The sequence below is a fragment of the Rhinoraja longicauda genome, chromosome 39 (genome assembly GCF_053455715.1).
Source record: "Rhinoraja longicauda isolate Sanriku21f chromosome 39, sRhiLon1.1, whole genome shotgun sequence".
Taxonomy (NCBI): Eukaryota; Metazoa; Chordata; class Chondrichthyes; order Rajiformes; family Arhynchobatidae; genus Rhinoraja; species Rhinoraja longicauda.
The window spans coordinates 8,243,993-8,259,484 of NC_135991.1; the positions used below are offsets into that span (position 1 = coordinate 8,243,993).

The window sequence follows — 15,492 nt, forward strand, 5'->3', positions numbered from 1 at the left end:
GGGGCCACAGTTTAAGAATAAGGGGTCGGCCATTTTGAACGGAGATGAGGAAAAACCTTTTCAGTCAGAGAGTTGTGAATCTGTGGGATTCACTGCCTCCATCTAACTCTCTCTTAAATCCATCCAGTGATTCGGCCTCCACTGCCTTCTGTGGCAGAGAATTCAAAGGCCAATTCTCTGAATGCATTCAAGAGAGAGTTAGATAGAGCTCCAAAGGATAGCGGAGTCAGGGGGTACGGGGAGAAGGCAGGAGCGGGGTACTGATTGAGAATGATCAGCCATGATCACATTGAATGGCGGTGCTGGCTTGAAGGGACGAACGGCCTACTCCTGCACCTATTGTCTATCGAGACGACAACTCTAAATTATATTCCTTACCCTACAGACATGTGAGTGAGGTAAAAACAAGAGGAAATGAGCCAAGCACTTGCGTGAGGCTCAAAAAATTGGGAAAATTTACACACAAAATTACCAGTTTCAAGCCTCTTTTAGTGTATTTCAAAGTAAAAAAAGACACTACAAAATAATGTGAATGTCTGTGCACTAATAACATTTTGAAGTAAATCCGCACATTAATTGATAATCAGCCCATAAAGGTGGTAATTGGCTTTTCTGCTGTGTTTTATATTTTAACCCCCCCCCCCCCCCCCATCTTAATTAATTTAGTTCTATAATCTTGCACTTAAATGTAATATTTACTCATTACAAGTTCCATTTTCTGGCACTCTTGGTTCCAGAGCTTTGCTGGTTTATCCAGCCGGCCACGAAACTCGCTTGACGATGGGGATAGATGTGCTGGACTGGAGTTCTAGAGACCCCGGCCTACAGGTTGCAAATTCAACCCGCCGATCGGCCGTGGAAGTCCCGATGAGGTCGAGATTGGCTGCCTTGCCCAGCCCGGGGGCCACATTTTCGGGGAGACTTCCAGGGAGCGCGGTGGGTTGAATTTCTCGCTGAACCCCTAGCGACCTCTAGTGGAACCTAGCGTTCATTACAAGTCTACACATCGTTTTTTTCCCGATCCGATTTCTCCGTTGGTAAGCGCGATGTTGGCAAAGCGAAATACGCGGAAATAGCGAGGAAAATGGATTTAAAAAACGCGGAAACTCTACATGCCCGACCGAAGAAAAGTTCGCTAGGATTTGCTCATCCTTGCACTGAACAACGCACAGGAGGTGATTGAGACTGGGACTGTCCCAGTGAGACGGGCACATGGATAGGACAGGTTTGGAGGGACATGGACCAAACGTGGCCAGGTGTAAAGACTAGTGTAGATGGGGCATGTTGGCCAGTATGGGTGAGTTGGGCCGAATGGCCTGCTTACCCTCTGCATCACTCTGTTTAGTTTATCTACTAAGACTTGGGCGTGTACACGTACAGACGCACAGATACAGCACAGAAACAGGCCCTTCGGCCCACCGAGTCCGCGCCGCCCAGCGATCCCCGCACATTAACACTATCCCACACACATATCCCACACGTTAGTGTGCGGGGATCGCTGGTCGGCGCGGACACGGTGGGCCGAAGGGCCTGTTTCCGCGCTGTATCTCCAAAGCTACAACTGCTGCCTCACAGCGCCGGAGACCCGGGTTCGATCCTGACTACGGGCGCCGTCTGTACGGAGTTTGTACGTTCTCCCCGTGACCTGCGTGGGATTCCTCCGAGATCTTCGGTTTCCTCCCACACTCCAAAGACGTGAGGGTTTGTAGGTTAATTGGCTTGGTGCGTGTGTGTGTGTGTGTGTGTGTGTGTGCGTGCGTAGGATAGTGTTGGTGAGCGGGGACCGCTGGTCGGCGCGGACTCGGTGGGCCGAAGGGCCTGTTTCCGCGCTGTATCTCCAAAGCTACAACGTCTGCCTCACAGCGCCGGAGACCCGGGTTCGATCCTGACTACGGGCGCTGCCTGTACGTTCTCCCCGTGACCTGCGTGGGGTTGCTCCGAGATCTTCGGTTTCCTCCCATACTCCAAAGAGGTGCGGGTTTGTAGGTTAATTGGCTTTGGTGTGTGTGTGTGTGTGTAGGATATTGTTGGTGTGCGGGGATCGCTGGTCGGCGCGGACTCGGTGGGCCGAAGGGCCTGTTTCCGCGCGGAGTTTCTAAACACGCTAGTGCCAATTGACGATGATACCAAGCTGGGCAGATACCTGCATCTCCTGGGCATTCAGCACTTCCGACTGCCCGGTTATCACCACCGTATCGGCATCGGGCTCGCCGTCCATATCATTGTCACCGACTCCAGTGGGCGCGTGATCTTCGTGTGCTTCTGCCTCTCCCGTCTCACCTGCGCGGGAAACAAAGACACAAGTCTTACAACGCAGCGGTGCGAACATTGATTAGGCGTTTCGCCAAACACCTTCGCTCAGTCCGCCTTGCCCAACCTGATCTCCCAGTGGCTCAGCACTTCAACTCCCCCTCCCACTCCGACCTTTCTCCTCAATTGTCAACCGTTCCCTCCGTAACTCCCTGGTCCCTTCCCACCCAAACCGCCCCCTCCCCGGCAACTTTCCCCTGCAACTGCACGAGATGCAACACCTGTCCCTTTACCTCCCCCCTCGACTCCATCCAAGGACCCAAACAGTCTTTCCAGGTGAGACAGAGTTTCACCTGCACCTCCTCCAACCTCATCTATTGCATCCGCTGCTCTAGATGGCAACTTCTCTACGTCGGCGAAACCAAACGCAGGCTCGGCGATCGTTTAACTCAACACCTTCGCTCAGTCCGCCTTAACCAACCTGAACAGGTGCAGAAGGAGGCCATTCGGCCCTTCGAGCCAGCACCGCCATTCATTGCGATCATGGCTGATCATCCACAATCAGTAACCTGTGCCTGCCTTCTCCCCATATCCCTTGATTTCACTAGCCCCTAGAGCTCTATCTAACTCTCTCTTAAATCCATCCAGTGATTTGGCCTCCACTGCCCTCTGTGGCAGAGAATCCCACAGATTCACAACCCTCTGGGTGAAAAAGTTCCTTCTCACCTCCGTTTTAAATGGCCTCCCCTTTATTCTTGGACTGTGTGGCCCCTGGTTCTGGATTCGCCCAACATCGGGAACATTTTTCCTGCATCTAGCTTGTCCAGTCCTTTTATAATTTTATACGTCTCTATAAGATCCCCTCTCATCCTTCTAAACTCCAGGGAATACAAGCCCAGTCTTTTCAATCTTTCCTCATATGACAGTCCCGCCATCCCAGGGATCAATCTCATGAACCTACACGACCATCTATACCTCTCGTTTCCCTCTCCCGACTCTCAGCCTGAAGAAGGGTCTCGACCCGAAAGGTCGCCCATTCCTTCTCTCAAGAGATGCTGCCTGACCCGCTGAGTTACTCCAGCACTCTGTGAAACGTCACCCATTCCTTCCCTCCACAGATGCTGCCCGACCCGCTGAGTTACTCCTGCACTCTGTGAAACGTCGCCCATTCCTTCTCTCCACAGATGCTGCCTGACCCGCTGAGTTACTCCAGCACTCTGTGAAACGTCACCTATCCACGTTCCCCACAGATGCTGCCTGACCCGCTGAGTTACTCCAGCACTCTGTGAAACGTCGCCCATTCCTTCCCTCCACAGATGCTGCCTGACCCGCTGAGTTCCCCCGGCGTTCTGTGTCCGACTGTGGTGAACGAAGCTCCACTCACCGGCCTCTGGCTGGTTGCCGTTGGTATCGCTGCTGGTGATGTTGGTGTCCTGCTCCGATTTGTTCTTGTTCGACGCGTTCTTGCTGCTGAAGAGGCTGCTCGGCTGGTTGACAATGCGGGACAGCGTTTCCAGCGGCTTCAAGGCCGCATTGACCGTGTTCGCCATGTTGGGGCTGCAACAGAATAAATCCATTCAGCTTGACTCTCGGTTCAAGATGTTGCGTACAGCTTTGGCCTCCCAAACTGAGGAAAGACATTCTTGCCGTAGAGGGAGTGCAGAGAAGGTTCACCAGATTGATTCCTGGGATGGCAGGACTTTCATACGAAGAAAGACTGGGGCTTGTACATCTCTACGTTTGCGGATGACACGAAGCTGGGGGGCAGTGTTAGCTGCGAGGAGGATGCTAGGAGGCTGCAAGGTGACTTGGATAGATTAGGCGAGTGGGCAAATGCATGGCAGATGCAGTATAATGTGGATAAATGTGAGGTTATCCACTTTGGCGGCAAGAACAGGAAAGCAGACTATTACCTGAATGGTGGCCGATTAGGAAAAGGGGAGATGCAACGTGACCTGGGTGTCGTGGTGCACCAGTCATTGAAAGTAGGCATGCAGGTGCAGCAGGCAGTGAAGAAAGCGAATGGTATGTTAGCATTCATAGCAAGAGGATTTGAGTATAGGAGTCCGATCAAGGATAGTCCGAGGGTCTCCAAAGAGGTAGATAGTAGTTCAGCACTGCTCTCTGGATTAGGTAGGACGGTTCAGTTGCCTGATAACAGCCGGGAAGAAACAGTCCCTGAATCTGGAGGTGTGCGTTTCATACACGTGCACAGACGCACACACACACGCGCACACACACACAGAGAGACACGCACACACAGACACACGCACACAGGCACACACAGACTGACACGCACACACATAGACACGCACACAGACACACAAGGATGAGGGGGGATCTTATTGAAACATATAAGATAATTAGGGGATTGGACACATTAGAGGCAGGAAACATGTTCCCAATGTTGGGGGAGTCCAGAACAAGGGGCTACAGTTTAAGAATAAGGGGTAGGCCATTTAGAACGGAGATGAGGAAGAACTTTTTCAGTCAGAGAGTGGTGAAGGTGTGGAATTCTCTGCCTCAGAAGACAGTGGAGGCCAGTTCGTTGGATGCTTTCAAGAGAGAGCTGGATAGAGCTCTTAAGGATAGCGGAGTGAGGGGGTATGGGGAGAAGGCAGGAACGGGGTACTGATTGAGAGTGATCAGCCATGATCGCATTGAATGGCGGTACTGGCTCGAAGGGCTGAATGGCCTCCTCCTGCACCTATTGTCTATTGTCACACACACAGACTGACACGCACACACACAGACACGCACACACACGGACTGACACGCACACACACACACATACTGGCACACGCACACACAGATAGCTCTGTTGTCCCAACACAAGACGGGGCACTACTTTACCTCGAAGACAGACACAAAATACTGGAGTAACTCAGCGGGGCAGGCAGCATCTCTGGAGAGAAAGGATGGGTGACGTTTCGGGTCTGAAGAAGGGCCTTGACCCGAGACGTCACCCACACCTTCTCTCCAGAGATGCTGCCTGACCCGCTGAGTGACTCCGGCGTTTGGTGCCTGTCTTCGCTGCCACCCCTGCCCCTCACAGATGACGTTAAAAGTGCCATTAGCAAATGTGCAGATGATACAAAGCTGGGTGGCAGTGTGAGCTGTGAGGAAGATGCTATGAGGTTGCAGGGTGACTTGGACAGGTTGTGTGAGTGGGCGGATGCATGGCAGATGCAGTTTAATGTGGATAAGTGTGAGGTTGTCCACTTTGGTGGTAAGAGCAGGAAGGCAGAGTATTATCTGAATGGTGTCAAGTTAGGAACAGGGGGCGTACAACGTGATCTGGGTGTCCTAGTGCATCAGTCACTGAAAGGAAGCATGCAGGTACAGCAGGCAGTGAAGAAAGCCAATGGCATGTTGGCCTTCATAACAAGAGGAGTTGAGTATAGGAGCAAAGAGGTCCTTCTGCAGTTGTACAGGGCCCTAGTGAGACCGCACCTGGAGTACTGTGTGCAGTTTTGGTCTCCAAATTTGAGGAAGGATATTCTTGCTATTGAGGGCGTGCAGCGTAGGTTTACTAGGTTAATTCCCGGAATGGCGGGACTGTCATATGTTGAAAGACTGGAGCGACTGGGCTTGTATACACTGGAGTTTGGAAGGATGAGAGGGGATCTTATCGAAACATATAAGATTATTAAGGGGTTGGACACGTTAGAAGCAGGAAACATGTTCCCAATGTTGGGGGAGTCCAGAACAAGGGGCCACACACAGTTTAAGAATAAGGGATCGGCCATTTAGAACAGAGATGAGGAAAAACTTTTTCAGTCAGAGAGTTGTGAATCTGTGGAATTCTCTGCCTCAGGGAGGCCAATTCTCTGAATGCATTCAAGAGAGAGCTAGATAGAGCTCTTAAGGATAGCGGAGTCAGGGGGTATGGGGAGAAGGCAGGAATGATTGAGAATGATCAGCCGTGATCCACATTGAACGGCGGTGCGTACAGGCTCGAAGGGCCGAATGGCCTCCTCCTGCACCTGTTGTCTATTACCTGGACAGGTCGAGGCTGTGCGGCACCCTGGCCAAGTCGTTCACCAGGCCCTTCTTGAGGAAGAGGCGGATGATGTTGTTCATGCCGTTGTGCTGGGCCTTGACCGCGTTGCTACTGTAGAAGCTCGAGGTGGACGGGCACGATTCCATGATGGTGCTGATAATGAACATCACAGCCTGCAACCTAGAGAAAGGCCAGCGGGAAGAGGCATGTGAGTGCGGTCAAAAACAATAAAGAGGCAAAGATAATAGCGCTTGCGTGAGGCGGACAAAAAAAATCGGAAACGTTTTGCTGTGTAACACTGGGGTACGGTACCGGTGGGGACGGGACTGTGTGTGCCGGCTTGAAGGACCGAATGGCCTCCTCCTGCACCTATTGTCTATTGGGTCGAGTGGCCTGCTCCTGCACCTATTGTCTGTTGTTATAGACAAAAGACAATAGGTGCAGGAGGAGGCCATTCGGCCCTTCGAGCCAGCACCGTCATTCAATGTGATCATGGCTGATCGTTCTCAATCAGTACCTCGTTCCTGCCTTCTCCCCATACCCCCTGACTCCGCTATCCTTAACAGAGAGAACATGTTTCCTGCTGCTAACGTGTCCAACCCCTTAATAATCTTATACGTTAATAATTTTACGTTTATACCCTTAATAATCTTATACGTTTCGATAAGATCCCCTCTCATCCTTCTAAATTCCAGTGTATACAAGCCCAGTCTTTCCAATCTTTCCTCATATGACAGTCCCACCATCCCGGGGATTAACCTGGTGAACCTACGCTGCACTGCCTCAATAGACAATAGGTGCAGGAGGAGGCCATTCGAGCCAGCACCGCCATTCAATGTGATCATGGCTGATCATTCTCAATCAGTACCCCGTTCCTGCCTTCTCCCCATACCCCCTGACTCCGCTATCCTTAAGAGCTCTATCCAGCTCTCTCTTGAATGCATTCAGAGAATTGACCTCCGCTGCCTTCTGAGGCAGAGAATTCCACAGATTCACAACTCTCAGACTGAAAAAGTTTTTCCTCATCTCAGTTCTAAATGGCCGACCCCTTATTCTTAAACTGTGGCCCCTTGTTCTGGACTCCCCCAACATTGAGAACATGTTTCCTGCCTCTAACGTGTCCAACCCCTTAATAATCTTATACGTTTCGATAAGATCCCCTCTCGTCCTTCTAAACTCCAGCGAATACAAGCCCAGTCGACCCAATCTTTCCTCATACGACATTCCCGCCATCCTGGGGATTAAGCTGGTGAACCTACGCTGCACTGCCTCACTAGTGCGGTCTCACTAGGGCCCTGTACAACTGCAGAAGGACCTCTTTGCTCCTATACTCAACTCCTCTTGTCATGAAGGCCAACATGCCATTGGCTTTCTTCACTGCCTGCTGTACCTGCATGCGTCCTTTCAGTGACTGATGCACTAGGACACCCAGATCTCGTTGTACGTCCCCTTTTCCTAACTTGACACCATTCAGATAATACTCTGCCTTCCTATTCTTACCACCAAAGTGGATAACCTCACACTTATCCACATTAAACTGCATCTGCCATGCATCCGCCCACTCAGAAGGGTCTCGACCCGAAACGTCACCTATTCATCAGGTCGTAAGGAATAGCAGAATTAGGCCATTCGGCCCATCAAGTCTACTCCGCCATTCAATCATGGCTGATCTATCTCTCCCTCCCAACCCCATTCTCCTTCCTGCCTTCTCCCCATAACCCCTGACACCTGTATTTCTTTGAGACACAAAATGCTGGAGTAACGGTAGCGCAGCGGTAGAGTTGCTGCTTTACAGCGAATGCAGCGCCAGAGACTCAGGTTCGATCCTGACTACGGGTGCTGCACTGTAAGGATTTTGTACGTTCTCCCCGTGACCTGCGTGGGTTTTCTCCGAGATCTTCGGTTTCCTCCCACACTCCAAAGACGTACAGGTATGTAGGTTAATTGGCTGGGTAAATGTAAAAATTGTCCCTAGTGAGTGTAGGATAGTGTTAATGTACGGGGATCACTGGGCGGCACGGACTTGGAGGGCCGAAAAGGCCTGTTTCCGGCTGTATATATATGATATATGATATGATAACTCAGCAGGTCAGGCAACATCTCAGGAGATTGCCGGTGCTGCGATGAGTTTGAGACGCAGCTGGGTCTTTGCGGGCGGGCGGGCGCGAGCGAGCGTAGTTACCTGGCGTGCTTCTCCGTGCTCTCCGCCATGGCCAGCGCCCGGCTGAGCGCCGCTTTCACCTCGTTGACCAGCGCGGCCTGGGCCTCCGTGCTCTGGGTGGCCGCGGCCAGGCTGGCCAGGAAGAGGCGGGCCAGGGCCGGAGTGTCCTTGTCCCCCACGTTCTGCGTCTGGGGCAGCAGGTGGTCCAGCACGAACGCCAGCACGTTGCAGTCCTGCAAGAGAAGGGCAAGGGAGACAAGTTCACAGGTTACACAACGAGGCCATAGTGGAGTACCGCAAGGCTCGGTGCTCGGACCGCAGCTATTTACAATATACATCAATGACTTGGATGAAGGGATTAAAAGTACCGTTAGCAAATTTGCAGATGATACAAAGCTGGGTGGCAGTGTGAGCTGTGAGGAAGATGCTATGAGGTTGCAGGGTGACTTGGACAGGTTGTGTGAGTGGGCGGATGCATGGCAGATGCAGTTTAATGTGGATAAGTGTGAGGTCGTCCACTTTGGAGGTAAGAATAGGAAGGCAGAGTATTATCTGAATGGTGTCAAGTTAGGAACAGGGGACGTACAACGAGATCTGGGTGTCCTAGTGCATCAGTCACTGAAAGGAAGCATGCAGGTACAGCAGGCAGTGAAGAAAGCCAATGGCATGTTGGCCTACAAAACAAGAGGAGTTAAGTTTAGGAGCAAAGAGGTCCTTCTGCAGTTGTACAGGGCCCTAGTGAGACCACACCTGGAGTACTGTGTGCAGTTTTGGTCTCCAAATTTGAGGAAGGATATTCTTGCTATTGAGGGCGTGCAAAATAGGTTTACTAGGTTAATTCCCGGAATGGCGGGACTGTCGTATGTTGAAAGACTGGAGTGACTAGGCTTGTACACACTGGAATTTAGAAGGATGAGAGGGGATCTTATCGAAACGTATAAGATTATTAAGGGGTTGGATTCGTTAGAGGCAGGAAACATGTTCCTAATGTTGGGGGAAGCCAGAATCAGGGGCCACAGCACCGCCATTCATTGTGATCATGGCTGATCATTCTCAATCAGTATCCCGTTCCTGCCTTCTCCCCATACCCCCTGACTCCGCTATCCTTAAGAGCTCTATCCAGCTCTCTCTTGAATGTATTCAGAGAATGGGCCCCCACTGCCTTGTGAGGCAGAGAATTCCACAGATTCACAACTCTCTGACTGAGAAAGTTTTTCCTCGTCTCCGTTCTAAATGGCCGACCCCTTACTCTTAAACTGTGTGTGGCCCCTGGTTCTGGACTCCCCCAACATTGGGAACATGTTTCCTGCCTCTAACGTGTCCAACCCCTTAATAATCTTATACGTTTCCATAAGATCCCCTCTCATCCGTCTAAATTCCAGCGTATACAAGCCGAGTCGCTCCAGTCTTTCAACACATGACAGTCCCGCCATTCCGGGAATTAACCTGGTGAACCTACGCTGCACACTCTCTCTCTCTCTCTCTCTCTCTCTCTCTCTCTCACCTCTTTGATCAGCTCGGACTGGCCGGCGGTGTAGTTGTAGCCAGCTATCAGAGTGGCGATGCCGATGTAGGAGCGCACCAGCTCTGCCAGAAGCCTCAAGATGGTGGACGTTGGCATCAGCAGCTTGGTGCCCTTGGCCTTCTGCTTGCCATCTTCCAAGGCCTTGTCACCATCCTTGTCTTTCTTGCCATCCCGGCTCTCTTCCGGCGTTGAGACTGTGCCAAGGGAGGAGAACGTGATGGTAAACAAAAATCCGTGGGGAAATATGTGCTGGAGTAGGCCATTCAGCCCTTCGAGCCAGCACCGCCAACGTGACCCATCTACACTAGTCCCACCTTTGCCCACACCGGCCAACATGCCCCATCTACACTAGTCAAACCTTTGCCCACACCGGCCAACACGCCCCATCTACACTAGTCCCACCTTTGCCCACACCGGCCAACATGCCCCATCTACACTAGTCCCACACCGGCCAACACGCCCCACCTACACTAGTCAAACCTTTGCCCACACCGGCCAACACGCCCCATCTACACTAGTCCCACCTTTGCCCACACCGGCCAACATGCCCCACCTACACTAGTCCCACCTTTGCCCACACCGGCCAACATGCCCCATCTACACTAGTCCCACCTTTGCCCACACCGGCCAACACGCCCCATCTACACTAGTCCCACCTTTGCCCACACCGGCCAACATGCCCCATCTACACTAGTCAAACCTTTGCCCACACCGGCCAACACGCCCCATCTACACTAGTCCCACCTTTGCCCACACCGGCCAACATGCCCCATCTACACTAGTCAAACCTTTGCCCACACCGGCCAACACGCCCCATCTACACTAGTCCCACCTTTGCCCACACCGGCCAACATGCCCCACCTACACTAGTCCCACCTTTGCCCACACCGGCCAACATGCCCCATCTACACTAGTCCCAACTTTTCCCACAATAGACAATAGGTGCAGGAGTAGGCCATTCGGCCCTTCGAGCCAGCACCGCCATTCAATGTGATTCCACAGATTCACAACTCTCTGACTAAAAAAGTTTTTCCTCATCTCTGTTCTAAATGGCCTACCCCTTATTCTTAAACTGTGGCCCCTGGTTCTGGACTCCCCCAACATTGGCCAACATGCCCCATCTACACTAGTAGTCCCACCTGCCCACACCGGCCAACATGCCCCATCTACACTAGTCCTATCCGCCCACACCAGCCAACATGCCCCACCTACACTAGTCCCACCTGCCCACACTGGCCAACTTGTCCCATCTACACTAGTCCCATCTGCCCACACCGGCCAACATGCCCCATCTACACTAGTCGCACCTGCCCACACTGGCCAACATGCCCCATCTACACTAGTCCCACCTGCCCACACCGACCAACATGCCCCATCTACACTAGTCCCACCTGCCCACACCAGCCAACAAGCCCCATCTACACTAGTCCCACCCGCCCACACCGACCAACATGCCCCATCTACACTTATCGAAACGTATAAGATTATTAAGGGGTTGGACACGTTAGAGGCAGGAAACATGTTCCCAATGTTGGGGGAGCCCAGAACAAGGGGCCACACAGTTTAAGGATAAGGGGTCGGCCATTTAGAACGGAGATGAGGAAAAATCTTTTTCAGTCAGAGAGTTGTGAATCTGTGGAACTCTCTGCCTCAGAAGGCAGTGGAGGCCAATTCTCTGAATGCATTCAAGAGAGAGCTAGATAGAGCTCTTAAGGATAGCAGAGTCAGGGGGTATGGGGAGAAGGCAGGAACGGGGTACTGATTGTGGATGATCAGCCATGATCACATTGAATGGCGGTGCGTACAGGCTCGAATGGCCTCCTCCTGCACCTGTTGTCTATTGTCTATTGTATCTCTGAACGACACGAAGCCGGGCGATGGGTGAATGGAGAACGCTGGTCGGATGGGCAGAGTGGCCTCTCTGCTTCACTGAGGCTTACCTTCTCCTTGAGACGTCCCAGGCTGACTTGTGTCAGTTGCTGTACCATCCGCAACGAAGACCTGGGTCTAGAAAAAGGAACAGTGTTACAATTATTCAGCAACAGACCCATCCTCACCTGTACTGTACCCCAGTGTTACATACACACACACACGCCCCCACCGGTACTGTACCCCAGTGTTACACAGCAACCGAAGACGCACACAGTATCTTGCCCAGAGCAGGGGAAATCGAGGACCAGAGGACACAGGTTTAAGGTGAAGGGGAAAAGATTTAATCCGGGGGGTAACTTTTCCACACAGAGGGTGGTGGGTTTATGGAACGAGCTGCCGGAGGAGGTGGTTGAGGGCTGGGACTATCCCAACGTTTAAGAGACAGTTGGACGGGTACATGGATAGGACGGGTTTGGAGGATATGGACCAAACACGGGCAGGTGGGACTAGTGTAGATGGGGCATGTTGGTCGGTGTGGGACTAGTGTAGATGGGGCATGTTGGCCGGTGTAGGCTGGTGGGACTAGTGTAGATGGGGCATGTTGGCCGGTGTGGGCAGGTGGGACTAGTGTAGATGGGGCATGTTGGTCGGTGTGGGCAGGTGGGACTAGTGTAGATGGGGCATGTTGGCCGGTGTAGGCAGGTGGGACTAGTGTAGATGGGGCATGTTGGCCGGTGTGGGCAGGTGGGACTAGTGTAGATGGGGCGTGTTGGCCAGTGTGGGCAGGTGGGACCTAGTGTAGATGGGGCGTGTTGGCCGGTGTGGGCAGGTGGGACTAGTGTAGATGGGGCTTGTTGGCCGGTGTGGACAGGTGGGACTAGTGTAGATGGGGCATGTTGGCCGGTGTGGGCAAGTTGGGCCTGTTTTTTCTACACTGTATCACTCCATGACTCCAGTAGTGGAGTTCAATGTGATCATGGCTGATCATTCTCAATCAGTACCCCGTTCCTGCCTTCTCCCCATACCCCCTGACTCCGCTATACTTATGAGCTCTATCTAGCTCTCTCTTGAATGCATTCAGAGAATTGGCCTCCACTGCTTTCTGAGGCAGAGAATTCCACAGATTCACAACTCTCTGACTGAAAAAGTTTTTCCTCATCTCCGTTCTAAATGGCCTACCCCTTATTCTTAAACTGTGTGGCCCCTGGTTCTGGACTCCCCCAACATTGGGAACATGTTTCCTGCCTCTAACGTCTCTAACCCCTTAATAATCTTATACGTTTCGATAAGATCCCCTCTCATCCTTCTAAATTCCAGCGTATACAAGCCTAGTCGCTCCAGTCTTTCAACGTACGACAGTCCCGCCATTCCGGGAATTAACCTGGTGAACCTACGCTGCACGCCCTCATTAGCAAGAATATCCTTCCTCAAATTTGGTAGACCAAAACTGCACACAGTACTCCAGGTGCGGTCTCACTAGGGCCCTGTACAACTGCAGAAGGACCTCTTTGCTCCTATACTCAACTCCTCTTGTTATGAAGGCCAACATGCCATTGCTTTCTTCACTGCCTGGTGTACCTGCATGCTTCCTTTCAGTGACTGATGCACTAGGACACCCAGATCTCGTTGTTATGAAGGCCAATGGCTTTCTTCACTGCCTGCTGTACCTGCATGCTTCCTTTCAGTATAAGAAAATAACTGCAGATGCTGGTACAAATCGATTTATTCACAAAATGCTGGAGTAACTCAGCAGGTCAGGCAGCATCTCGGGAGAGAAGGAATGGGCGACGTTTCGGGTCGAGACCCTTCTTCCTTTCAGTGACTGATGCTCTAGGACACCCAGATCTCGTTGTACGTCCCCTTTTCCTAACTTGGAGCGTTCTCTCTCCCCCCCCCCCACCCTCCCCTCCCCTCCAGCCACCCCAGGACGACTCACGTTGATGGTGAAACTCTGCTGGGAGTCGAAGTCGCTGCCCTGGCGGGTCAGGGATCGGTACTGCTGGTACATATCGTCACCCACGTCCTGAAGCAGTTGGCTCAGCTCCTGGTTGACACTCACCAGCTTCACCTCCACCTTCTCGGCTGTCGAGGGACACGATTGGACAACAGTCGGACACGGCAGACAGACAGGCGACGACCATCAACTCCACAGAATCCACAAAAGAAATTCCTCCTCATTTAAAAGCCAAGAGATGTTCATAGAAACGTAGAAAATAAGTGCTGGATGAGGCCCTTCGAGCCTCTGCGCACCGCCATTCATTGCAATCACGGTTGATCGTCCACAATCAGTAACCCGTGCCTGCCTTCTCCCCATATCCCGTGATTCCACTAGCCCCTAGAGCTCTATCTAACTCTCTCTTAAATCCATCCAGTGATTCGGCCTCCACTGCCCTCTGTGGCAGAGAATATACACATTCACAACTCCCTGGGTGGAAAAGTTCCTTCTCACAATAGACAATAGGTGCAGGATGAGGCCATTCGGCCCTTCGAGCCTCTACGCACCGCCATTCATTGTGATCACGGCTGATCCTCCACAATCAGTAACCCGTGCCTGCCTTCTCCCCATATCCCTTGATTCCACTAGCCCCTAGAGCTCTATCTAACTCTCTCTTAAATCCATCCAGTGAATTGGCCTCCACTGCCCTCTGTGGCAGAGAATCCCACACATTCACAACTCTCTGGGTGAAAATGTTCCTTCTTCTCCTCAGTTTTAAATGGCCTCCGTTGTATTCTTAGACTGTGTGGCCCCTGGTTCTGGACTCGCCCAACATTGGGAACATTTTTCCTGTCTAGTCCTCTTATAATTTTATGCGTCTCTCTCAGATCCCCCTCTCATCCTTCTAAACTCCAGTGAATACAAGCCCAGTCTTGTCAGTCTTTCCTCATATGACAGTCCCGCCATCCCAGGGATCAATCTGGTGAACCTACGCTGCACTGCCTCAATTACAAGGACGTCCTTCCTCAAATTAGGAGACCGAAACTGCACACAATACTCCAGACGTGGTCTCACCAGGGCCCCGTACAACTGCAGAAGGACATCTTTACGACTATACTCAAATCCTCTCGTTATGAATTTTGTCTCGTCCGCAAACTTGGCCACAAGGCCTCCAATTCGCTCGTTCCCCTCCCCCCCCCCACCCAGGCTTACCTTCGTCAGGAGCGTGGTAGGCCGAGAGGGCGTTCAGCATGTCGTAGATGACCTCTTTGATGGTTTCGGGGATGGTCGGCAGTGGCGAGGGCTTCACCGGAGTGGTTTTCACCAACTGCACGGCGTTGGGGCCCTTGATTCGGAGGTTCTCAAACTCATCGTCAGAGGCTGCGTTGGCAAAGACACGGACAACTTTCACTTCACTGCTGAGGTTCAGAGGCCAAGTAACACAGGCCTACCGCCCATTTCCCGGCAACTGGTGGTTTCGGCGCCTCCTTTAGTTTTTAAGTTGTAGAGCTTTTAAGTGGTAGAGGTTTGAAGGCCTAGAGTTTTTAAGGCCTAGAGTTTTTAAGGCCTAGAGTTTTTAAGGCCTAGAGTTTTTAAGGGGTAGTTTTTAAGGCCTAGAGTTTTAAGGGTAGAGTTTTTAAGGGGTAGAGTTTTAAGGGGTAGAGTTTTTTAAGGGGTAGAGTTTTTAAGGGGGCAGAGTTTTTAAGGGGTAGAGTTTTTAAGGCCTAGAGTTGTTAAGGCCTAGA

At 51.9% G+C, this 15,492-nt stretch overlaps 1 protein-coding gene across 1 annotated transcript in view; it reads right to left on the minus strand.

Moving 5' to 3' along the window:
• Window positions 1-15,492, minus strand: part of LOC144611183 (E3 ubiquitin-protein ligase HUWE1-like) — a 231,474-nt gene that overhangs the window by 86,216 nt on the left and 129,766 nt on the right. Inside the window, 8 exon segments of the mRNA XM_078430236.1 lie at window positions 2,144-2,280; window positions 3,635-3,807; window positions 6,251-6,433; window positions 8,436-8,647; window positions 9,919-10,133; window positions 11,880-11,946; window positions 13,748-13,893; window positions 14,960-15,127. Coding sequence (XP_078286362.1) covers window positions 2,144-2,280; window positions 3,635-3,807; window positions 6,251-6,433; window positions 8,436-8,647; window positions 9,919-10,133; window positions 11,880-11,946; window positions 13,748-13,893; window positions 14,960-15,127 — 1,301 coding nt within the window.